This window comes from Python bivittatus, unplaced genomic scaffold (genome assembly GCF_059951505.1).
Source record: "Python bivittatus isolate LINGU-HERP-01145 unplaced genomic scaffold, Pbiv_v1 ctg000690_np1212, whole genome shotgun sequence".
Lineage (NCBI taxonomy): Eukaryota > Metazoa > Chordata > Lepidosauria > Squamata > Pythonidae > Python > Python bivittatus.
The window spans coordinates 12,019,959-12,046,019 of NW_028277096.1; the positions used below are offsets into that span (position 1 = coordinate 12,019,959).

Here is a 26,061-nt window from a genome sequence, read left to right on the forward strand (position 1 = left end):
GTGGCTTCTGAATAACTTGGGAAGGGAAGTTGAAACTGTTTTTAAATTTTTGCCTCAGGCAAAATTACTAAGGTTACAAATCAATTTTCTACTTGCTTCCTTTTCTTAAGAGGCACAAGAATTCTGTGAATCACCAGTAATACTGTTTTGTTTAAATTACCTATTTAAACAAACATGCTGAACATGCTGAAATGAACTTTTTTTATACTCACAAATATATTGATTCATTAAAATATTATTTCAAAAATCATGGTAATATTTTTACAATTTGCTTTCATTCAAGGATAATGTCATAAATGTATTTTTTAAATCTTTTAAAAATACAACCATAATGGAAAAAACTCTAATTTCTATAGAAAATAAGAGCTGACTCCTATTCATCATGTGATAAAATACCTTTGAAAATTAGAAATCGACTGACAATGGCTAGCAACAGCTGGGTTCAACTTGTCTTTGAAACATTTGTGCTTCTCTGCCATCTCTGTGGGTGTAACAGGTAGTAGTATATCATAGCAGTAAAATTCAATATTTTATCTATTTTATTTTATTGTATAAAGATTAAGCCTCTATCATTGTTTTATTTAGGGTCTGGATAGAACTGCTGTTCTCTGCCCACCCAGTAACCTTTGGCAGGCCTGTCCTATTAAGGCAATTCCATATTATGGGGTCGTAAGAGTTTGTTCTTTTCTGTGTCTGTACCTGCCTCCTAGAACAGCATTCCTTCCAAAGCGTACATGGCCTGACCCTGCTGTCTTTACTGTATTCATTATATTATTGTACTATACATCATCTAGAGCAGCTGCAATTGAGGCAGTTTAGTTTATATATTTCTTACGAGTAGTATATTTCTTGTCCCATTCTAATCCCAGTGTAGTTTTTAGCTTTATCCACAGAAAAGTCGAACAAATTCATTTATCATTTTCAGGGAACTGAAAACACAAGAGACCAGTGAGCAATTCTAAAAATTAACACTTTTTCAGGCTTTGCCTTGGAATTTATATATATTACACACACACATTTTGGGGTGTTTTTTTTTTTTACAGTGAAAGTCAGGATCCACACAAAATCTTTATTTTATGCCAAAGACTAGATTCCTCCTAGAGTTCTGTGCATGTGGATTTACAAAAGCTGAATAGTCCCAACAATAAGCTGCTCTCATCACTAAAGTGATTTACAAGATTTAAGGTCTTAAAAGCATCTGTTCAGAGCTTTACTCCATTTATCATTTCTACAGCCTAGGGATGGGGGATCTGAAGCACCGTGAGATGCTGCTGGGTCCAATTGTGATCATTTCTGCAAATTCTTCTCTTTGTGCTCTATATTTATCTAGGATGAATGCTGAATAGTGTTACTTAAGAGAGTCACTCCCTTATACATAAGAAAACAATCTATGATTTCCATATCTGAATCAACATTATAGTTAATTATAATGAAATCACAAATAAAGCATCTTTGAGCCCCCCTTTGAGAACTGAGGAGTTAGGTTCTGGAGTCTAGGGTTGTCCTCTTCCTCCCAGAAGCACTTCCTTCCCCTTCCTCCTGCTGTGGCCATCTGAACATTGTACCTGCATTTTTTCCCCCTCCTCGCTTGGTTGTGACAGATCCTGCTGAGTCAGCCTAGTCTTTAGGTTTCATGTGGTCTCCTCTTGGCAGCTGGCCTTTTTCAGAGTGGCTCACTTGACTGGTGATGGAAAGAATTATCTTCCTCATACCACATGGCTCACACTGGCTTCTCCACCGCATGCGGCCCTCCAATTATTTCAGTGAAAGAGCCTCTAAATCTTTATTTAAATCTTTATTTATTTATTTAAATAAATAAATCCAAATTGCCAGTTTGCTTCCAGATGGAATTCAAGGTGGTAGTTGTTACCTAAAAAATTCTACACGGCAAAGGATCTGGTTACTTGAGGGACTGCCTGTCTCCCAGAACACTGCTTGGCTGATTTGATCCTGCAGGGTTGATGTGCTCTGGGCTGTTTCGATAAAACAATGTCATCTATTGGGACTCTGGAAGCATGCCTTCTCTGTAGCAGCATCTGCCCTCTGGAACAAGATTCCCCCCAAGGTCTGGATGGCCCTCACTCTACAGTTGTTCAGGTCTTTGGCTAGAGACAGCAAGACCCCTCACTTCATTGTGCTTGCCATCTTCTCTTAGTATTTTATGTTTTATTGATTTTATTGTAATTTATTTGACTGTTGTAAGCCATCCAGAATAGTTGACAATTGGGCAGCATACAAGTTTAACAATATTATTATTAAATCACACCACTGGACATTAGTGCTGCCCAGGCCATTCATGGCAGTTGGACTGAGCATGTGCAGTCCATGGGCAGCTTTAACATCCAGCCCTAGCATCCAATAGTACAGCTGAGAGATCACCAAGAGTGGTGTACAGGCAGCATTAGCATCCCTCACCTGTAACTGAGAGAAAAGAAGAGCCAAATATAGGTACACTGCATAGACACTCTAATCCTAACCCTTATAACGTTCTTTATACATATGCAAAATGCTGTTTGCCATTAAGTAACAAAATACTAGGTGAAAACCATGGATACATCAATACTTTTACATATATATATCAAGATCTGGTTTCAAATTATCAGCCATGTGTACACAACCTACCAATGAAGACCCTAGACAATGAGGTCCATCAATACAATCAGAAAGACTATTTTCTTAAACTAATAACCTCAGTAGTAAAGCTTAGCTGTTCCATTTTTGAAGAAATCTCTTACAACTGGATTACTGTAACTTGTTGAAGTATTATTCTTATATATGATCAACTGCGGACTAGAAATATATTCATAATCCCTAAAAGACGAGAACTCAGACATATTCAAGAGTGACAACAGAACCACTCCCACCCGAACTAGCTAAGAAATAAATAGATACCTATATCACGGGCAATTTAAAAACCAGAAGAATCAAGGAGAGGAAAGATCTGAAATGTTTTCAGTTCATATTTTTGGGACACATTTGGTTAAAAAGAGAGCCAGCATTATTATTAAAAAGTCATATATTAAATAATTGGGAATGGGTCAGAAGACTGTCATGAATTACCACAAAAGAGAAGACACTTCAAAAGGCTTTCATTAGGACTGATATTAGGACCAGTTAATTAAGAATTAACTGATCAAGTTTTTAATGAACCCTAGAAGAAACAAACCTCTTAATAATATGCTTAGTTGCATCATCTGACAGCAAGGCAGTGACAAAGTTCTTTGCTCCTAATCCCTGCAGGGTCAGGGTCCATATTTTCACAAGACGGTCATAAGTGCATTTAACAAACAACTCTAGTTTCCCTACTTTTAAAATAAATACTGAAGTTGCTAGTTGAATCAGCTCTACAATTTAATTTAGATTGATTCAGACCAATGATATCATTGTGGATACCCCTGGAATTGACCAGACTTCCCGACTTTAATTTATAAGAGTTAAACTTCAGCCTCCAGAATAATTTCTATTTCCAAGAATGCTGCCAAGGGAAACCAAAGTGTTAATAGGTAGCATTCTGATGATATGCAAGATGCTTTGCCTATGTAGATATATTTTTTCTGTTCTGTAGTGGTGCATGGAGTTGGCTTGTTCTGGTATGATATGTGCATGTTTCTCTAAAGAGCACCAAATTGCTTTCTGAGAAACAGACATGTTATCAAAATATGTATTTATCTGAGGCAAAAACCCTTTATTTGCTTTGTACAATATTTACCCAAGTTGATGAGGTACAGCATCAACTTTTATTCTGTGAAATTAGTACTAGAGGCGAAAAAGGAGGGCTCAAAAAAAGTGACGTTGGGATTTAAGTGTCACCTCTATTTTGTACTTACATTCATGGGCATGCTACTTTTCTTTTAACTTCATTGTTTTCTATGCTGATCAATTTGGGGGCCTGCCAACCCAAAAAGTTTATAAAATTAGCCCAATTTTAGGTTTAAAATGTTATGTAACAAGACAAAATACAAGATGTTCTGCCCTCCAGATATAAGTATCCACTCAGGCTGTAGTAGTACTAGTAGTATCATTTATGCAGGTTTAAGCATCCTTTGAAACCACTGTAAATATTTGGAACCTTGAGAGCATGTGGTATAGGCACTCTCAGAAAATGGTTGCCATATGTGGTAGTTGCCAATTACAAAACATCCACATCATATTCCAACAAATATGAAAATATTTTATTCAAATTTAGTAGTATTATTACTACTCCTAATAAGAATAAAACAAATGGAAGTACAGTATATTAAAATTAAAAAATGTTAACAAACTATGTACCAAACGCTCTTCAGAAAAGTTCTTAAGACAATATATATATATATACCTATGAACATTCCACTCCACTAATCATGAGTCTAAGGAACTGCTTCTGTCACACAGTATTGCCACTAGAGGCAGCCTCAAATGCAATAACCATGAAGGTGTAATTAAGCAACAGAAAGCTGCCCTGGCTTCTCTATACAAACTGCAAGAATTGTAATAAGAATTCTAGCTGGGCATTACCTACCTATTCATAGCAAACCTACCTAATAATTAGGGATCGACATTACACATCAGCATAGTTCCTATAATGTCTTATAACACTATTTTAACTGGGAGAGGCCAGACTGTATCACAAATACTTGCCTACAATTCAAAAGTCAATCCTATGAACCTTATGACCAACAAATGTACTTGTTATGAGCTGCTGCAATAAATTTATTTTAGGTGTCATGTGATTCTCATTTTTACAACATACATGGATGTCTGACAGCAAATGCCTTATACCACAAAAGTTATACATATGAAAGAACTAGATAGTAATACAGCTTACTAATGCTCCGTTCAAAGAACAGCTGAAATTGGAATGCAAGTGCCAGCAAACAGAAGGGGGTTGGGAACATTATCTGCACAAGGGAGTTCCTTCTTAGTGCAGTCAAGCATAGGAAACTAGCACAGGGAAGCCTGAATTTCCTGATCAGTGTGTGCATGTGTATATAGAAGGGGGAGAATCATCAAGGACTTCATGGCAAAATCTAACATACTGTCATCTACATTTGGAAATGGCAAAATCTAACAATACCGTCATCTACATTTGGAAATATCCACATTTGTAATACTCCTTTTAAGCCTTTTAAGCCTGTATTACTCTTTAGCTTTTGTCAACAGTATTTAGCATTTATTGTAGATGCTTCACATATTTGGCTGGACCTGCAAGCTAAGCTGAAAATTGGAATCACCAAGATCTGTCTCTTAACTGACCTCTGATTTCATACATTTGTGCAAGAGAATGCTACTCCATGCTTGTAGTTAGAAAGCATAGGTCTTGCTTATTAGGCTGCTAACATACTCCTAATGCTTCAGTTCCAACTCTGGAACAATGAGGGAGGGGCCACAAATTTACACTACTGTAGAAATAACAGCCTTTTCCTGGTTTCCAAAACTGAGATGGAGAATGGGACCTTCATACTTGCCAGAAGGTAGAAGCACTCACATGGATGAATAAAATGTAGGAGTCTGTAAATCATTATTTTGTACGTATGCATTACCAGTTTAGGAGATCAGCAGGAAAAAGCCAATGAATATTGATAAATGTAATTTCACTTGCTGGAACAGAATATACAATTAAGAAGTTGAAGGTACATCCAAATTATGATTGGCGATATTATGAAAATAAATTTCATTTTGTTTTTGCTTGATTTAGAGAGGTTTTATATTCTTTTTGTTGACTGTTGTAAGCCACTCAGACTTCATATCTAACATGCATAGCCATATAAATTTTCTAAAATAAACAAATGTAGATGACATCTATTTATACTGCACTACTTCTAATGAGTTGTGTAATAATGTTCTGCTACAATATTGCCCTATATGCAATTAAAACTAGATTTCAGGGTATACTAGATATTACTCCTAACTTCAAAAGCTTTAAAGCATTATGAACATAAAAAGCTCTCTGCCAATTCTGATCATTGATCCAACTGACAGCACTTCTCCAAAGTAATGGGTACAAAACATCTCTCTGGTTTTAGATGCAGATATATGGGATTTAACTTGGGACCTTTCACACGCATACTAGTACCACTGAATGCAAGCATCCATTTAAAGGAACAGCAACTCTGATCAGGAACAATCAGCCAGGATTCTGGCATATGGTTGGGTAGGGTAGTGGTTGTAAGACTCATCAACCTGATTCATGTATTGCAGTAAGCCATAGTTTAATCACAACTTATTAAATTCACACAAAATGCTAAGTAAAAACCAAACACCACATTATAACTTAATGAAATGTGTAAACCTAGTCATCCTGTAGCATTCAAAGGGCAAACTATCTTATTTATGTAGACAGACTGTTTCAGTTTATTCCAGCCATGAAAGAAGACACACAAGATTTATCCAGCCACCTAAGCAGGCTGTCTTAATTTCTTTAATCTAGTACCCTGGAAAAATCTCCAAACTACAGATTATCAGTATTATGATAAAGGAAACAACTCTCAGAAAGTTCTCTCTTTTGATAGTAGACACACAATTATGAGCACTGGAATCATAATTCAGAATTTTTCTTAAATGACTTTCTTGTTCTTATTTACTGCGTAGGATCAGATACTCAGGTTTCCCCATGTACAGCTATATTTTATTTCATATGGTGCAAGTTAAATGTGCTCCGAATTTAACACTGTCATACAAAGCATCTGATGGTTGCTGCAATTCTTTGTACATTAAAAATAAGTAGTGGTAATTTTACTACTATGTCACGATATTTGTGTTGCTGAGCGTGGTAGACTAGAAGTACAAAGGCCACGTAGGCTTTTAACCTCCTTTTCTGCAATGCCTGAAACCTCCCCATGAATCACACCATCAGAGTTCAGTGTAAAGGCATCTTCAAGTCAAGCTTTACTCCTGATAACTTCAGGAGCATATACTGTATCCATGTAATTTTCTTAGCAGTGATAAAGAAGTGGACTCCATTGCTTCTTTGGGATGGAGATATATATACAGCTGGATAGCATAATGGTTAGAACGCTGCCTTTAACATGGGAGACCAGGGTTTGAATCCTGACTGGTACCTATCTTACCAGTAGGAGTCCTTGGACAAAGACCCACTAATGCTTCACCTGCCTACCTCAAATATGAGAATGACACGAACTAAGAGAGTCCTGCTGGCTCAGACGTCGCCTGGATTAACATGGTCTATGCCAGATGTTGTGGAAGCAGGACAATCTGACAATAAGTGGGCTATTAGAAACAAACCATACTTGGATGAGACAAGAGAACCTGGAATTGATGGAATGCTACTACAACAGTAGACCTAATGAGAAGTGGAAAGTAAAGGCCAAAGTGGTCCCAGTGGTGGTAGGAGCACTTGGGGCTGTGACTCCTAAGCTGGGAGAGTGGCTCCAACAGATCCCAGGAACAACATCAGAGCTCTTTGTCCAGAAGAGTGCAGTGCTAGGAACAACTAAGATACTGCGCAGAACCTTCAATCTCCCAGGCCTCTGGTAGAGGACCCAAGATTGAGGAAGACACATACCACTCATAGGGGTGAGGGGGAAATTTTTTAAAAATAATTTCCAAGTACAGTATACAGTTTGGTATTCCCCTATGTACCAACAAGTCCCAACTCTGCTTAGCTTGCTGTGATCTTTTTGTTTTTAAATAAACAGAATTGGTATATTATAGGCTTTAAAATTCCTATTTTACTAAACTTCGCAAATCTGTACAACACATCAAAATGGAAATTCCATGTAACCACATATCTACATCCCAAAACATTAAAAAATATAATCCTTTGTTGAAAAAAGTTATCTGTCCTGTTTTTGTTCTGTGGGTAGGGCAGGTAACTTTTTTCAGCAAAGAATTATATTTGCATTTCTCTACCATATCTGTAAGTTTAAATATAACATTAGAAGACTCCATGTTAGAATAGCTATAGTCTATTTCCATATAGAACTACTTCTTCCATAACATTTAATAAGTTATTTTATACTATTGCAGAAATAGTAATTTTCAATGTAATTTATACAGCTTTTCAGTGCTTTTATGCCAAAGCCTTCTGTCTAGATCATACCACTCTTACCTTTATTTATGATAAATTAAAATAATAGTTTCTATATCAGGAAAGGAAAAAATGTTTGATTTATCAAACTTTAAGAAAATCTGTAACAAGAAGTTCCAACATCATGACAGGAGAAATCAGAGGCCATAGATGTGCAGTGTTTAAAAATCTTATGGACTCACAGGATGACAAATAGAAAAGAACTGACACATTCTGTTACTACACATTGCTGTTGCTTCCTTTCTCTTTTAATATGGCAGTGAGCAGCATATGGAGCTACTAGCATGCAATGCCAGTCTAACCATACAGGCAACATACTTACATGTTTGACATAATTGCTAGGACAGACCAAGCTCAGCCATGCCCCTCCCCCCATCACTTGCTAGAATGTTAGCCAAGCAAGACTGGTCAGTCAAGGGACAAAGAAAAGGGGGGAGGGAGTAACTGTGGATAGAAATAAAAAAGTGGAAGAAAAAGCCAATGATATGTTTCAAATGCCCCTAAGTTCAAGCTGCAATCCTCTACCAATTCCCTTTTAGGTTTTTCAGGTTCTATCACCCACTTCCTAGGTAAGATCTCTGATAACCAATGTCCTTCCTTATTCCTGGTAACTGCCAGGAATAGACCTGGCAATAACCCCAGTAAAGAAAAAAAAAGTTGAAGACTGCAATAGCTCCCCTATTATGAATTTGAAACAATGATAATTAATCCCCCTGCAACCCCACCCCAATACTGTACTCCACAGATGTCAGCCCTACTCTGCTTTGTTCAAAACAGGCAATGTACAATCTCATTCTACATTGCACAGGAGAAGATATTCAAGGCAGAAGCTCAAAAATCTTCTCTAAACAGGTTAAGATTTGTTTGCATATTAAACAGGTGAACTCAGAAGCTATTAATGAATCTTCTAATTTCTAAAGTGTAATCCTAGTAAAGCCCTTATACACAACAGCCAAGCATCTTCCATAGGATCACAGCACCCATCTTGTCTCCTGTTTGCCCTACGCAGCCAATGTACCCAGCTCACTAGGTTTTCTCTTTCTGAAACAAGCTTATTTTCCTATCCTTGCTTGAGCCTAATAGTTACTGCCTAATAACTTCTACAAATATTCTTAGGTGTCAAGTTTATCATATCCTCATCTTCCACCTGCTCTTTACACACCAAACATTTGTGCCACCCTAACTGCACAAGACATTTTTTGCTTCTAGTCCCAGCTATTCAACAATCTACATCACTCACTTATGCAACCCAGGATATCCTAATGAGGACCAGGAATTAGGAATTCCAGAGGTTTTGGTTCTTCTGTGAAGTTAAAACATATCCCAGAAGACAACACTAGTAAATCCCTTCTATAACACTACTGGAGAAAATGCATGCATTCAGTTATGAGAAATCAGACATTCTGACTAGAGGGTATCTTTTCATTTTGTTTAGAGTATCCTAAACTTCAACTTGTCTTTCCTTTCCAGCTTTCCCGCATTCTGGCACTCCAAGTTAACCTTTAGTTGCTTAAAACTGTTTGCTTTTCCTCACATTCTCAAATACCTCACAAAATATCTATTTCCTTTTGGGTTCTTATTTTCCAGCTCCCCCCATGACCTTCCATAGGGGTAGCAAACTGACTGGCATAACACAAAAAACATCTACCACTTTTCATTTCCCTTCTCCGACTCAGGCCTCTGCACCTCCAGCTTTCCTCTGCATACTCCAAGCCACTCCCCCTTTCTAACAGCTCCAGATTCAACCCCCTCTGCCAGTCTCTGCACTACAGTAAAGGCTGAGAAAGATTAGACACACTGTTGAAAAGCCAGCAAGGCACTTCTTTGAATCTTCAACTTCCACAAAGAAGCTATTACTTACTTCAAACTCACCCCTGACACCTCACTTACCTTCACACCTCCCCCAAACCGATTTACAGATGCCTTGCTCTCTCCAATTATACACCACACCAATGCCAGCGGCTCCTATGACTCCAATGACCTCTCCTTCCTCTCTCAATCCCTCATTCCTTCCAGATCAGTCACCCTTTCCACTCTTTGGCTAGCACACCTCTCATCCAACTTAGAGCAACTCTGCTTCCTCCCTCATTAAACACGTTGGCCCCACCATCTACTAGCCACACCACGCCTCCCAACTCTTCGCCACCATACTGCCTAGTTGCCCATCGCTGCCCCTGGGGCCCTCCTACCCCCGCAGTATTCAGACTACCCTCCATTTCCATGCCTCCTATCCTCCCCCTCTCTATAAAAAACATCAATCCCCCCCGAGAGTCCCAATACCCCATATTCTCCCCCCCCACACACACACTCTAAGTTACTGCCTCTCTTCGGGAAATTTCCAGCCTTCCGCCCTAGGCACAAAAGACACTTTTCCCCGACTATCTTCTGACCCGAAGACCGGTTCCTTTCGCCCCAAGCCCTGTTCTCAACCTACCCCGCGTCTTATCTCGCAGTTACCTCAGCCTCTCCCCCCAGCCCCAGTCCCAACTCCTACTTTTCTTCTGGAAAGTCTCCCCCCCCACCGGCCCGCCCCACGGAGCTTCCCATTCCTCCTCCTCCTCCTCCTCGACCACGTTTCAAAGCCGGCCCCCTCTTCCCGGCTCCGACTCCCACACACCGCCCTTCAGCCCAGCTGGGTCTCAGGGACGGCCTGAGACACCGCCGCCCGGACTCACCTGCCAGCTGTCTCCGCAGTAGCAGCGCGGACTGGAGCTCCGTCATTCTCCCCGCCGGTGCCCGGGGAGGGAGTCTGGGGCGGCGGCGGCGGAGCTGCTGCTGCTAATCCTCCCGCTCCTACGACTGCCGGGCTCGAGCCAGCCAGCCGGCGAGCCCTCGTCCCTCCCAGCTCGCGCCGACCCCGCCGCCGGGGGCCTGCCTGCCCGCCCGTCCTCTCAGCGCCAGCGCCGGCGCCGCCGCCACAGCAGCGCCGCGAGTCCCTCCGCCGCGGGGGGAGGGAAGGGGATGAGGGGGAGGGGGAAGAGCGAGGAGAAACTACTCTGAGGGGATTCGGGAGCGGCGTCGGACCAGGTGTGGGGGGAGAGAGAGCGCGGGGGGCGCTCAACGCTGCCGCTCACCCCGCGTTTGCCGCTCCGACACCTTCCCCTCAGCTTTCTTTTCTCTTCCCCCCCCCCTCTTTATCTCCTCCCCCTTCACGGAATTTCACCGCACTCGGGCGCCGCGACACGCAGGCGCAGAATTCCTTTGGCGCATGCGCCCTTCGCAGATTGGGCTTGCGCTTCCTCGTCTTTTCTTTTTTCAGCTCGGATTGCCCAGCGATGGGGTGGCGGCCATGTTTGGAAGGTCGAACTCATGGCAGGGTAGGGAGCAGGGCTGAGCCGCTCCGGCGCGCGCCCGAGCAGTCAAGCGCTGGGAGTGCGTACACGCGCGCGGTGGTGGCGTTATTTATTTATTTTTTTATTTATTCCCCGGCCCTGGCACCATCTTGGGAAGGGCAGAACCCTCCTGGATTAGACTTCTCTAACCCTAAAAGTTCGGCAAAGGAAGAACGAGCAGCGTTGCTCCTCGTTTTCTCCCCCACGCTCTCCAGGTTATGCAACTATGATGAGGCTTTCGGATTCCCATAGGTCGTTACGCTGCATTTTCGGGTTTTTTTTTTAATTCATCAGTCATATTCCTATAACTAGCTTTCGGTGAACGGGATTTCTAAAGCACTTTTTCACGCAAATCATTTTAACGGGTGAAGAAGATACACAAAATCAAGAGTCTGTCCAAAACTTTCCTTTTTAAACGATTAAATTAAACATTCAAAAATTAATATCAAAAGAGCCCCCCCTCCCTTCCTGTACAGTTGTTTTGAACAGACTCACATTTCTGGCGGTCTCTAACAAATCTTTTCCTTAACTCTTGTTGTGAAAAGAAATGTTTATGAGAGATACGTAGTGTACACCTGCTTGAGACAATTTGATGTATTTTTATTTCATAAATTCAGAATTGAGTCTTTACTGTTCTACATTATTATTTATATTGTCTTTTTCAGAATTGTTATACATTGCATGTTACTAGGATTCTCAACCCAGTTTTATCCTCATGACAACCTTATGAGGTAGATTGAAAAAAGAGTGATTGCCCAAGAGCTTCACAGTTTTTGGGTGATTTGAATCCAGCAATTTAATTTAATTTAATTTAATTTAATTTAATTTATTTCAAGATTTATAAAGCTGCCCAAATCAGTCATTGTGACCCTGGGCGGCATACAGCATAAACACACAATAAGTTAAAAAAACTAACAACAAAAACCAATATATAAATACAAAATGTAAAATGGCAACCAAGTACACAGCAAAACCATCTCAGAGGGGGGACTCCCATTCAACCAACCCATAATGCCTGGGGGAACAGCCAGGTCTTAAGGGCTTTTCTGAAAACAAGGAAAATTGGGGTCTGTCATATATTGAGGTGGGGGGGTAGGAGATCATTCCAGATACCAGGGGAACCACAAAAAAGACACACCTCCTAGGTCCTGTAAGATGACAAAAGTTAAAAGAAGGGACCTAGAGCATGCCCTCCCATGGGAGCATGTGGGACAGGCAGATGTTCATGGGAGAAGGTGGTCTCTCAAGTAATCTGGTCCTATGCCATGTAGGGCTTTAAAGATCACCACCAGCACCTTGAATTGCACTTGGAAGCCTATTGGGAGCCAATGCAGCTCATGGAGTAGTAGTATTATGTGGGCATAACGAGATGCACCCGTAACTACCTACGCTGCTGCATTCTGGACCAGTTGAAGCTTCTGGATTGTTTTTAGGGGCAGCCCCATATAGAGTGCATTGCAATAGTCCAATCAGGAGGTGACCAAGGTGTAAGTGACCACAAGCAGGGCCTCCCAGTCCAAGAATGGGCACAGCTGGTTTCTTTAGTAATAACCTGCACACCACGCCAGCTGAGCTGTGATCTACAGTAAGTACTGCCCTGTCTCACTGGTTAAACTAATGTAATGAGAAAAGCCTTTGATTGTGTGGATCACAACAAACTGTGGCAAATTCTTAAAGAGATGGGAGTACCAGATCACCTTACCTGTCTCCTGAGAAATCTGTATGCGGGCCAAGAAGCAACAGTTAGAACCGGTCATGGAACAACCGATTGGTTCAAAATAGGGAAAGGTGTATGACAAGGCTGTATACTGTCACCCTGCTTATTTAACCTATATGCAGAGTACATCATGAGAAATGCCAGGCTGGAAGAATCACAAGCTGGAATTAAGATTGCAGGGAGAAATATCAGCAACCTCAGATATATAGATGATACCACCCTAATGGCAGAAAATGAAGAAGAACTAAAGAGCCGCTTGATGAGGGTGAAAGAGGAGAATGCAAAAGCTGGCTTGAAACTCAACATTAAAAAAACAAAGATCATGGCATCTGGCCCCATCAATTCCTGGCAAATAGAAGGGGTAGAAATGGAAGCAGTAACAGACTTCATTTATTTGGGCTCCAAGATCACCGCAGATGGAGACTGCAGCCATGAAATTAAAAGACACTTGCTCCTTGGGAGGAAAGCTATGGCAAACCTAGACAGCATATTAAAAAGTAGAGACGTCACCTTGCCGACAAAGATCTGCATAATCAAAGCTATGGTTTTTCCAGTAGTAATGTATGGCTGTGAGAGCTGGACCATAAAGAAGGCTGAGCGCCGAAGAATTGATGCCTTTGAACTGTGGTGCTGGAGAAGACTCTTGAGAGTCCCCTGGACTGCTAGGAGGTCAAACCAGTCAATCTTAAAGGAAATCAACCCTGACTGCTCATTGGAAGGATCGATAATGAAGCTCAAGCTCAGATACTTTGGTCACCTAATGCGAAGAGAGATCTCTTTGGAGAAGACCCTGATGCTGGGAAAGATTGAAGGCAAAAGGAGAAGAGGACGGCAGAGGATGAGATGGTTAGATAGCATCACTGAAGCAATGAGCATGAAACTGACCAAACTCAGGGAGGCAGTGAAGGACAGGAAGGCCTGGCGCAATATGGTTCATGGGGTCACGAAGAGTCGGACACGACTTAACGACTAAACAACAACAACCCACAAAAAAAAGTTCTTTCAAATAATCCAGGACCCCCACCCCCAGAGCTATACAAAGGTACAGTGAAAACAAAGTCACATAGTGACTTAGATAATTCAGCAATTTTAATTTATTTCTATTATTTCATTTCACTTTGTGAAAGTTGATAGTGCAAGTTAGTGTTTTTATTTTTATATTGTGTATTTTATCTATTTTATTTTATTGCCTAGAGTTGTGTGAAGGTGAGATGGGCAGCTATATAAATCAAATAAATAAATAAATGAAAAATAAATAAATAAATAAATAAATAAATAAATAAATGCATTTCAAAAGAATGTATCTTTCAGTGTTGTCTACTAATCCCATATTCCCAATTCTTGCATTCTCTAGGAGTGCTCTAAACTCCAAAAGGTGTATGGAAGCCAAATATACTTTGGACAACAGTAGCCAGGCTGTAGATTGGTGAGACTGCAAACTGGAAACCACAATTTAGGAAGCTAAGGAAGCAACAGCTTTCCATAGCTTCATCTGGATGGGTTCCTAGTGACTCTTACCATGCTATATAATAAAATATGTGCATGATGTGTTGTAGGGTTAAACATTTAGGAGTTATGAGCTTAAATGTGGTCAAGGGTTCTTAACATATCATATAAACATAGTGATCAGTTCCAAAGAGATGTATTAACAATGATCTCATTCTCACAATTTTATGTATTTTATTATTTACTAACCAAATTTGTAAGGCCACCCATCTATCCAGCAAAACTCTGGGTGGTGAACATGCCATATAAAACAACAGCAATAAAACAAACAAACAAAAACACAGGTTGAGGCCCTCTGATTAAAAACACAAAACACCTATGCCATACATCCATGCTGGAGCTCCCAAACTAACAGCCCGTCCCCAATGCCTGGGGAGGAACTAGGTCTTCATGGCCTTCCGAAAGGCCAGTAAGGTTGTCCATATCTCTGGGGGGAGGCTGTTCTGTAGAGCAGGTGCCATGACAGAGAAGGCCCACTTCTTCTTTTTTTTATAATTTTTTTATTTTTTACAACAAACACAAACAAACAATAGCATAAAAAACATAAAAACCATCTTCCATTTTAAACCGTGTGTCAGCCAGTTACCAATCATTTGTGCCATCCTTTCATAGTCTTCACTCACCATTTATATAGAGTCTCATGTCATCTATTCAACACATATTTATATATTTATCAGTTATCAATTATTATTCATTTGTTACTAGTCTATAACACCAGCTTTCATAATAAGATTTGTATCATTTTTATCCATTGATTATATATATATATATATAGTAATTTATATCAATTTGTCAAGTTTCTATTATATAATTTGCTGATCTATTACATTACTATATCTTTTCGTCCAACCATTGATAAAACAAATCCCATATCATATAAAATTGTTTGTCTTTTTGCTCTCTAATTTCAAATGTCAGTTTGCTCATCTCAGCACATTCCATAATTTTCTTAATAACTTCCTCCTGCATAGATACTTTTTCATTCTTCCAATTCTTAGCAAATACAATTCTAGCCACTGTCAAAACATTTACAATCGGAGAAGGCCCACTTCTTAAGTCTCACCAGGTGGCATTGCCGCACCGGGGAGACCTGGAGCATGTCCACTCTTCCAGATCTGGTCAGATGGGCAGAAATCATTGGGAAGAGGTAGCCCCTCAAGTAACCTGGCCCTATGCCATGTAGATCTTTAAAGGTGATCACCAGCACTTTGAATTGTACTCAGAAGCCTACTGGAAGCGAGGGCAGCTCACATACAGTGGTGTTATGTGGGCATATTGTGATGCACCCAATACTCCATGTGCTGCCCCATTCTGAACCAGCTGAAGCTTCTGAATTTTGAACTGTTGTTCTTAACTGGGATGATATTTCAGCTACCTACAAGATAGGTATGCAGTTGCCAGGCTGCATTCCTTATAGTCAACAGCGTATATTGGAATGATAAACTACCCACTTTGCCTAGATACATGTACAATATCAAGCCACAAACTAACCAGCCACATTTTAGCCCATCATGCTGTACAAACCCAGCTGATAAATTGTTGAAGGCCAAAATGTGAAATTAATCTTTGTATTTCAAGCATACATTAAAAAAAAAAAAAAGGAAATAGAAGTCCAGAAGACAGAGAGTGAAATTATGAGAAACACAGAAACAGAGGAGGGAATTTAACCCTTTTCTCCCAGATTATAAACCTGGTGAAAATTGCTCTTCCAGTACTGCTATTCGAACTGGAGGGGAGAAAAACCTCATAGATACCAAAACATAATTTTGCAGTTTTTCCTCAGAATATCTTGAAATTAATTCCAGGCTGGGTTCACCTAATGTGCTAAGCCATAATGTGATTTGATTTGTTTTTGGTTTAGCATGTTGAATGAGCCTAACCATTGTGGTTTGTACTCTGTACTATGTAGTTTAATATGTTGCTTGTACCGAACCAGTTATGGCTTATTTAACAAACTGATTAAGTAAATCTTGGCTGGGCATAATAGGCAAACCTAGTCCCAGATTGAGGAGGGAATGCATTTTGTTCTTAGTGCATATGGAAACAAGTACATGAATAGTAAGCGTTATTTCACATCATGAAACTAGAACCTGTGGGAGAAATGTATTTTTTTTAACAAAAGTTGATATCATTCTGGCTTTTAAATAGGTGGAAGACCAATGTTGAAGAGTAAATTAACACAGCAGTTGGAGGAAAGTTTTTGGCAATGTATAAGTTGACACCTCAGGACTATCCTAAATGGAAGTACTTGGAGCTACTTTTCCCTCAGATACTGCATGTACTACTAATACTGTAATACATTTTCAGTCTATTTCTTTGTACTGTGTATAATTAACCCATGGAATTCATTACCACAAGACACAATAATGGTCACTGATTTGCATGGCACATTAAATAAATCCATGGAGGGCAGATCCATCAATGCCTATTGATCTTGAAGATCCTCTGGGTTGGGAGCAGCATCCTCTGCATTGCCAATATTAAAACATTACCAGATAACAAACTGGCATATCACTCCCACTAGCCCCCAGGGTCCTTCCTGCTTTCCCAGATTACTTTCTTTTTTCCTTCCTGGACAAATAGGGAATAAGCTACTTGCCGTTCTTATTTTCTAAAAATATCTACAGAGTCTATGTGAGTCCCAGAAGCATTCTTGGAAATAAAAATAATGTAAAAAAAAAAAGCTCTGTGGGATCAAGCCAAGCCGTATTCTAACCCAACATTTTGTTTCTTATAGTGGCCAGCAAGATGCCTCAGGAGTGCCAAAGATGGAAAAATATCCCTCTCCTATCACTGTTACCCCGCTGCAACATATATTTGGAGGCATGCTGCCCTTAATCCAGAAATAATGACAGTAATAGCTCTTGATAGATCCATCCTCCATTAACTTATCTTATGCCTTTTGAAAGCCATCCAAGTTATGGCCATCACCACATCTTGAGGTAATGACTTTTACAAATTAATTATCCGCTGTGTGATTTATTTTGCCTGATTTGAATCTTCTTCCCATCAGCTTTACTGGATGGCCTCTGTTCTTAGTGTTCTGAGATAGGGAGCAAAACTTCTCCCTCATCACTTTCTCCATGATTTTATACACCTCTGTCGGGAATTTTTTTTCTAAGTTAAAGTGTCCCAATCATTCTGGTCTCTTCATGTAGAGAAGGCGTTCAAGCCCACTGATCACTTTGGTTGCCTCTGCACATTTTCCATTCACAGTTTCCCTGAGTGTGCATCATTTTACATTTACTTAAGTTGAACTGCTTTTAGCACTTAGTTGAGCATTCACCCACTTTGAAAAGATTCTTCTGGAGTTCCTCATGATGCTAAATAGTTTGGCATCCTCTGTAAGAACTTCTTCAGCTCACTGCTTACCCTGAGTCAAGATCTGATCCTTCAGGCTGGCACTTTTCTTCACAGCATGCCATCTTCCCATTTATATTTTCATTAAAAGCATCTTTGGTACCGCAGGGAGCCTAATGCTCATATACATCATATTGAGAATGTGAGCCCTAGAGCAACATCATGTCAGACCCTAAAGGCACTGTGAGTGAATTAAATTATCAGATACCTCCATGAATGCTTTTGGAGTGCACTCATCTTCTGTTCTCTAGAAAAAGAGGAAGGTGGACTAAAAGCCCCACCAATTACAATAATAATTAATAATAGGAACAACAATACTTCCTCCTGGGGGAAACTAGAGCAAAATACAAAAAGAACAATTAAAAACAACATTGAATAAAAACAATTAGATAAAATGATCAAAAATAAAACCACTTGTTGTAAAACAAGACAATAGATAAATAAAAATACAATAATAAAGCAACATTTATTTTAAAAGGGTAGCCTGAAAGGCAGTCTAGTCCTGGAAAGCAATTATCCTGCAAATGCTTGAGTGAAGGCCTTCAGCTGTTTCAAACAAGAGAGTGTGGGACCAGCTGTATTTTCCCATGGAGAAATTACATATGTGAAGTGATGCCCTGGCTCTCCACATTGTGAGCTGAACCCACCAATATGTTCACAATCAGAGGCTCCCCCTGCTGATTTTAAAAAAACATATTGGTTGGCCCTGGCTTTGCATACAAACCAGATTATCCATACTCAGTGCTTCTCTTTCTGTGTCCTCAGGCTTCCTATTCTCATAATTGTACCATTAGATATTATACCATTAGGTCTTTCTGCTCCATGCAAGAATCCAAATTAAAGCATGCCCATCAGAGAGCTGTCTAGTTCTGGAAAAATCCAGCAAAGGGAAACCCATCACCCTTTTGAGTAATTGGTTCCGTTAATTGTTCTTGCTGTTGGGAAATTTTCCCAAACATTTAATAGAAATCTGTCTTTTTGTAAATTAAATATGTTATTCCATATTTTGCCTTCTGTGATAAGGAACAGGGTTTACCTTTCTTCTGTGCAACATCATTCATGTTTGAAAAGAATAGTGGTACCAACCCTCTTACTTCTCTTGTTAAAGATAAACATTCCCAGTTCCTTCAATGTGCCTTCATAGGACAAAGCTTCTCATTATTAGAAACTGTTGTCGAGACAGGCTAAGTATTCCTCATTCTATACTTGTGCATTTGATCTCTGTTTATTCTGTTAAACTTCGTCCTGTTATTTCTACCCATTTCTCTAAGCAACGGAGATCAGCTTGAATTTTATTTCTGTCCTCTGGGGTATTACCTATTCTATCCAATTCTGGTTTCCTTTCTCTTAAGTAAGGAATTATGTATGGTTCTATTTTTCCAATTATTTTCCTTATAGGTAAACTTTCCATCTATGAAGTGGTTTTACTTACATTCTCCTCCTGAGATATGGCCTTTTCCCCTCTGATGACACTGTAAGTACCTTGGGGCAGGAAACCTGTTTGCACTACTGTATCTCTTTATACTAGTATTCTGATAGGACTGTATAAATAATAATCTAAGACCACTATATTTATTTATTTATTTACCTATCACATTTATATATAGCCTATGCAATTGCAATGTATATTTTACATAGTACCTGGGCAGTTTGTTAGGCAGACTGCTAATTAATGGCCAAAATGGCATATAGATCTTTTTCTCAGTTGGGCCGAATGTTGAGGAAATAGTTGGATTTTTTTCTATGAGTGTTTTACATGGAATCTCTCAAAACCCGGAAGGTTCCACACTGTCTTCACTTACAAATAAAGAGAATGGGGCTGATATAAGATGATGTGTGCATGAAGTAACAGCAATAGTTTGTGGTGAAAGTACAGAAGCAAAGAGAGAGCTAAAGGCTGGAAGATTTGAGGGATACAGCATGCCATGTCTGTTGGGAATTCTGCTTGCCATCACTTACCTTCCACTTGTAAGCAAACTAGGTATAACATTCTAGTAGCCTCTTCCCTAAAGGAAGTTAAACTGAGTACTGTTCTAAAACTTCAGACTGCTCAGGGAAATGGGAAGCATGTAAAAATCGTTTTAATTACCAGTATTAAAAAATATATTGATTTCCTGAAGAAAAGAAGGCTAGCTACTAATATTTGAAACTGTGGTGATGCTTCTGAGTTTTAGGTACATACTACCATCTGCTAATGTCTGCATATGACAGTGAAGTCATAAACTACAAAGGTGAATTCTAAACTTGGCAGCTCTCCCAGATACTTATGGAATCAAATGGTAAAGTTGCAGACCTATGCAGAGTTAGCTTGGGGTTTGGGTGGGGGGCACACACCACTGAGCTTAGTAAAAGTGACTTCTAATACCCCAATGGTCAATTTGTGTGATGCACTCAGTCACTGATTGCTTAACCCATCTCAATGGGTGATAGAGCAATGTCAGTGCTCTAAACTCAATTTGTATCCTCTTATTAATTACATTTAGTTCAAGAATGTGACCCTTCACACATCACCCAAACAAGAGGATACAACACAAGTTTATTTAACATTTGTATGGATTAATTTATCTGCATAAATATACTTTTGGAGATCATGTCTAACCTGGAAAAAATAAAGGGATATAACTAATCAGGCTTATATAAAGAGGCTATAATGTTTGGGACTATATGTCTTCTTAGGCTGCTGCTAATTACTGAGGAGAGATTTTCAAGGCCCTATGCTCTTTTGGTTTTCAATCTTTAATCCTGATTTAGTATACTCAGAGTTTTGTCTTCCATAAAGTAAGACCTGTGGCCACCCTGTGTAGAGAAGTCTTTACATTCAGCCATCTATGGAGGAGATAAGAGACTGTTGGGTGTTGTTTTCTCTGAGTCTTCTGGCAACATATAGATGAAGCATAAAGGCGGAAGAGAATGGGAGACGTGTCATGTAGTTCATAGCCATGTTTAAAATAAGGATGGATGGGGCAGGTGAGTGATGAAATATTGGGGAGCCATTCACTAAGACTTTTCGTGTTGGCTCCAAGCCAAATTTGATTAACTATGCTGGAAATTATTAAGAAAAATTGACACATGCCAGACAAAATTCAGCACCAGGGTTGTGCAGCACTTTGGATTCGGATCCTGAGTAAAAATGCAACTGCTTTAGGGAGCTGTGCACATTTGCTACATGATCCCCTCCTAAGTCCTCCAAAGCAATTCAAAATTCTGCACACCCCCATTCAAGACTTATTTATCCATGTTTACTCCAGAATAATTGGCTTGATGGTGTTGCTCTATACCTGATCTCTTTATGTATGCATGGCTTATGTATGCCTGTGCATATGTACAGAAATTCACACATAACAAATATACTTTTCTGTTTTCACAATACAATGAGCCAAAATCTAACCAGGAAGCCTGGTTTGCCTAACATGCTAAGCCTGCCCTCCCAAATTAACCATGTTTATCACTGACCAACCTTGTTGTATAAATGCAGCTGCTAGATCTTGGACTTAGATTAGGGGGTCATGTGAACTCAGCAAATGTTTCTCAATGGATTCTCAAAGCAAAATGCATGAACAAAACAACAGGTAAAGCCTACCAAGATCACTTTACCTACTGCATTTAAGTTCCAGAGCTTGCTCTTTCTTCCAAGCAAGTTTCCCTCTTATTTTCCTGTATGTTATTTTTACACCAGGCATCCTAAGAAGATAAATTATTTAAATCATCTTTTATATCATGTGGGGGTTTTGTTATGAAATACAAACTTACTGAGAATGTATGGCTGCATTCACACTTAACCTGTTTACTAATTAACCCATTTTCTGAGTCTGCATTATATATTGAACCATAAACCAAGCAAATGGAGAAGGTAGTTTCTAACTCTCTAATCCTAACACTAATCAGTATATTAGTATTGGACTGTTTTTTGAATATCAGGTAGCAGAGACATATGTTTCCTAACTAAACAAGCCAAATGATTCTGTTTGCATCCTTATTTTTTTTTAATAATTCAGAATCTATGAAGTAACACTGGTTGGGTTCACCCTATGTACTAGATAGGCAAAATTTAACCATTGTCATCTTGTATGAACCAGGCCATCACATTCAGCCTCACAATAGGGTCTTGCGGGGGAGGGGCACAAAAGTAATGTGAATTCTCCAATTGCCAGACTTTCATCTTTGCAATTAATCCAGGGAGCAAGGAAATTTAAGGAAGTTTACAAGAATTACATGAAAATAAGCTACAAGAATTCCATTGAGTACCCTATTTTCAAATGAGGCATTGATGTATAGGGTGGGAGAACTCACTGAGCAAGCAACAGAGAGAGCAAAGAGTGAATTTCAGTAGGGAAAGTCAAGGAGAAAGCACTTTTTTACCCTTTCTTTTTTTCTTTTTTTATCTTTTTTCAACCTTCTTCTTTCAATCCAGCCTGGTCCTTATCCAGAGGGGAAGCTTCTGGGAAGTCACAAGCAGAACAAGAAAACAAGGAAAATTTCTTTGGAAGTTTGGCAAAGGGGTTGGTAGGGAAGGATCCAAGGAACTTGGACAGCATGGGAAGCATCATTGTGATCTGCAAAATGAGTGCAATGTTTGTACTTCTGCCTGAAGAGGAACTGAACTATACTTGCTGCAGTGTAAACTAAAAAGCTGTTGGAGAAGAAATTCATGGGGCTTGAGAAGAGTTGCTACACTGAAATGCATCAGGGAAGATAAGAGGTTCCTGGACTGAATAGCTGAAGCTCTCCAGGAGGAACAAAGAAATGAAGAAAACAGCTAAGATCAGGAACAACTCTATTTGGCAGAGAGAAACATGTGGAAGAATGTGACCTAAAGAAGCAAGAGGATCAGGAATCACTCAGTGCCAGTGGAATTCAGACTCCCCTTCTAGAGAATGAACAGCAGCTCCCTAAGCAAACTATGCCACAGAACACTGTAGAAGACACTTGAGACCCCATGAATCAAAGTAACCCAAGAGCCATCCTGAAAAAGAAGAGGTATGTCATGATGAGTGATTCCCTAAGAGGAGCTAAGGCAGCTATATGCAGACATGATATGTTGTTATGGGAGTTGTGTTGTCTTCCAGTTGCCTGTATATAGGATGTGATGAGATTACCAAGATTTTTCAAACTTGGAAAAGAATCTATGGAGACTATAATACCTTAGGCAAAAAGGCGAAGAATTGGGACTATAGGTCATTTTTTAATCAATCCTTCTAGCTAAGAGGCATGGCATAAGCAGAGAAAAGAGGATCCTGGAAGCCAACAAGTGCATCAGATGACCAATCTTTCAAAGAGGCATGCAATAGTGATAATGAGAGATTTCAATTACCCTGACATCTGCTGGGAATTGAACTCTGCCAAGGGTCAGAGATACAAACAATTCTTGTCCTCTCTTGCTGACCACTTCATTTGTCAGAAGGTAGAAGAAAGAACAAGGCAATCGGCTATTCCACGTGTAATCCTCATCAACTGTGGGTAATTTGTTGAAGAAGACAGCGTGACAGACACCTTGTGAGAAAGTGATCATGTTATCCTTGAATGTGTGATGTTCAGAAGAGGAGGAACTGAGAAGAGTAACATCTGCATACTCAACTTCAGAAGAGCTGATTGTGATGAACTTTACCAGAAAGTAGGTTAAAGCCAAAGACTTCAAATCCTGAAGGAGAAAAGTGTCCAGGAAGGATGGGAAATTCTGTGAAATGTGATACTGAAGATGCAATTGCAAGCAATCCCCACAAAAAGGAAAAATGTGAGAAATCTAAAAGAGGCCAGTGTGAATACATGCAGAGCTCTCTAAAAATGTTGAAAAAGAAAAGGGACATGTATAGGAAATGAAAGTGGGGGAACATAACCAAAGAAGAATACAAGGTAGTCTCCAGAAACTGTAGAAACTGTATCAGAAAAGCTAAAGCTCAGAATTGCAAGAGACACAGAAGAGACACACACAAACACAAACAAAAAAGGGTCTCTGGTTATTTTAAAAGGAAAGCCAAAGAAGATGTAAGTTTATTATGAGAACATACTGCACCTGGACCTCAACAAAGCCTTTGAAAGAGTATCTCATAATATTCTTCATAAAATGATAAAATGTGGGCTGGATGTTATTATTATTGGTTGCACAGTCAGCCAGATGTTTAGACTGGATTTGGCATTTTTATCCACCTATTGAGTCCTTCCCAAGGACCTGGGATAGACAGATGTTTGATGGTGTTAAAGGTATCAAGAGGAACTTCTGACTGGAGAGATTTACAGAGCGCTACATAATTCAGTTGAACACAAATTGGTTTTATTTGCAGATGATATTCTTTTGTTTATTACTAAACCTCATACTACTGTTCCAGTGATGATGGAAATGATAGATGCCTTTAGTAAAATAGCAGGATATTCTATTAATTGGTCCAAATCAGAATTGATGCTACTGGTAAAAATTTAGTTACCCATCCATTTAAGAAATATCAATTTCATATTTGTACCGAATTTATTAAATATTTAGCTATGTGCATACCAACAGATATAACTCAGTAACATCTAATATAAATAAATTATATAAAGAGGTTTCTTTAGATATGGATAGATGGGAGTCATTAAACCTCACCCTTTGGGGAAAGGTGAATGCTCTCAAGATGAATATTATTCCCAGATTGTGGAGTCCCTGGGATTCTCTGAGCTTGGTTGTTTTCTTGCAGATGTTTCATTATCTGACTAGGTAACATCTTCAGTGCTAGAAGGGAGTAGGGTTTGCTCTCTGTTTATATACAGTAGCTTGCCCTGTCAATGTTGGTGGGGGTGTTGTTTTCTCCTTGGTAGTTCCTTGATTAGGCTGTTGTTTACTGCTTGATTGTCTGTCTGCTAATCCGGAAGTATCCGGAAGCTACAGCTGGCGCAGAATGTGGTAGCGCGGACAGTTCTGAACACCCCTAGGAGGGCACATATAACACCGCTGTTACGCAAGCTGCACTGGTTGCCAGTTTGCTTCTGGGTCCAATTCAAGGTGTTGGTCATCACCTTTAAAGCCCTTCATGGCACAGGACCAGGTTATCTGAGGAGCCATCTCACCCTGGTTACTTCAGCCTGCCCCACTCAGTCCAGCAGAAGGGGCATGTTGCAGACCCCACCAGTCAAGGAATTTTGACTGGTGGGGTCTAGGCAAAGGGCCTTTTCTGCTGTGGCCCCCGCCCTATGGAACAATCCGCCTCCCGAGGTCCGGTGTGCCCCCACTCTCATGGCCTTCAGGAAAGGGGTGAAATCCTGGCTGTGCCAGAAGGCTTGGGGGCCGGATGGGGGCTCGCACCAGTGGAGATGGCTTGTGGGGTGATTGACCTTGCCCCCACCGTCATCTTGAATGTTTTTAGTATTTATGTACAAGGTTTGTTTTTTATACTTGATTTTTAATGGATTATTTTAATTATTGATGGGGTATTTTAAATTTTTGATGGGGTTTTTGAATTTAACTGTGAGCTGCTCAGAGTCACCCATTGGGCGGAGATGGGCGGCATACAAATTTAATAATAAATAAATAAAGTATATCCTCTTCTATTAGTATTCCCAGATTAATTTATATTCTGAGAGGAATTCCTGTTCAAATATCTGGAAAATATTTTCAGAAAATAAATTCTTTGTTTAAATTTTTTTTATGGGATTCTTGAATTCTGAGAACATCTTTACAGAAAATGCAATTGCCAATTAATGAGGGAGGATTTGGTTTTCCAAATCTGGAGCTGTATCATCAAGCTTACCTATTGTCAAGTATTAAATACTGGAAGCCAACAACTGGTGTTAATTTTCTGATTTGGGCAACATTAGAATATACATATATATTGGTTGGATGGACAGTATTACGATCTAAATACAACAGAACTCTCATATCTCTGGAAACAATTTCGTTAATTAGAAAGCTATGGAACGTACTGTCTAACAAAAAAAAAACATTTGACCCTTTTTCCCATGCCAAATTGACTTCATGGGGAAACCCAACTTTAAACATTTGGAAAAAGATGGTGATATGGAAAAATTGGATGGAAACAGTGATATTGACTTTGGATCAACTGATAAATGATGAAGACAAATTTTTAACATATGCTGTGTTAAGAGATAAATATCATCTATTAGATGTATCCCAATGGCAATATTTACAGCTA

General features: G+C 39.6%; 1 protein-coding gene across 1 annotated transcript in view; it reads right to left on the minus strand.

Annotated features, from left to right (window-relative positions):
- UBE2G1 (ubiquitin conjugating enzyme E2 G1) overlaps window positions 1-11,174 on the minus strand; it is a 43,375-nt gene extending 32,201 nt beyond the window's left edge. Inside the window, exon 1 of the mRNA XM_088152282.1 lies at window positions 10,702-11,174. Coding sequence (XP_088008408.1) covers window positions 10,702-10,747 — 46 coding nt within the window. The 5' untranslated portion in view covers window positions 10,748-11,174. The remainder of the gene's footprint in view (window positions 1-10,701) is intronic.
- Between the last annotated feature and the right edge of the window lie 14,887 nt (window positions 11,175-26,061).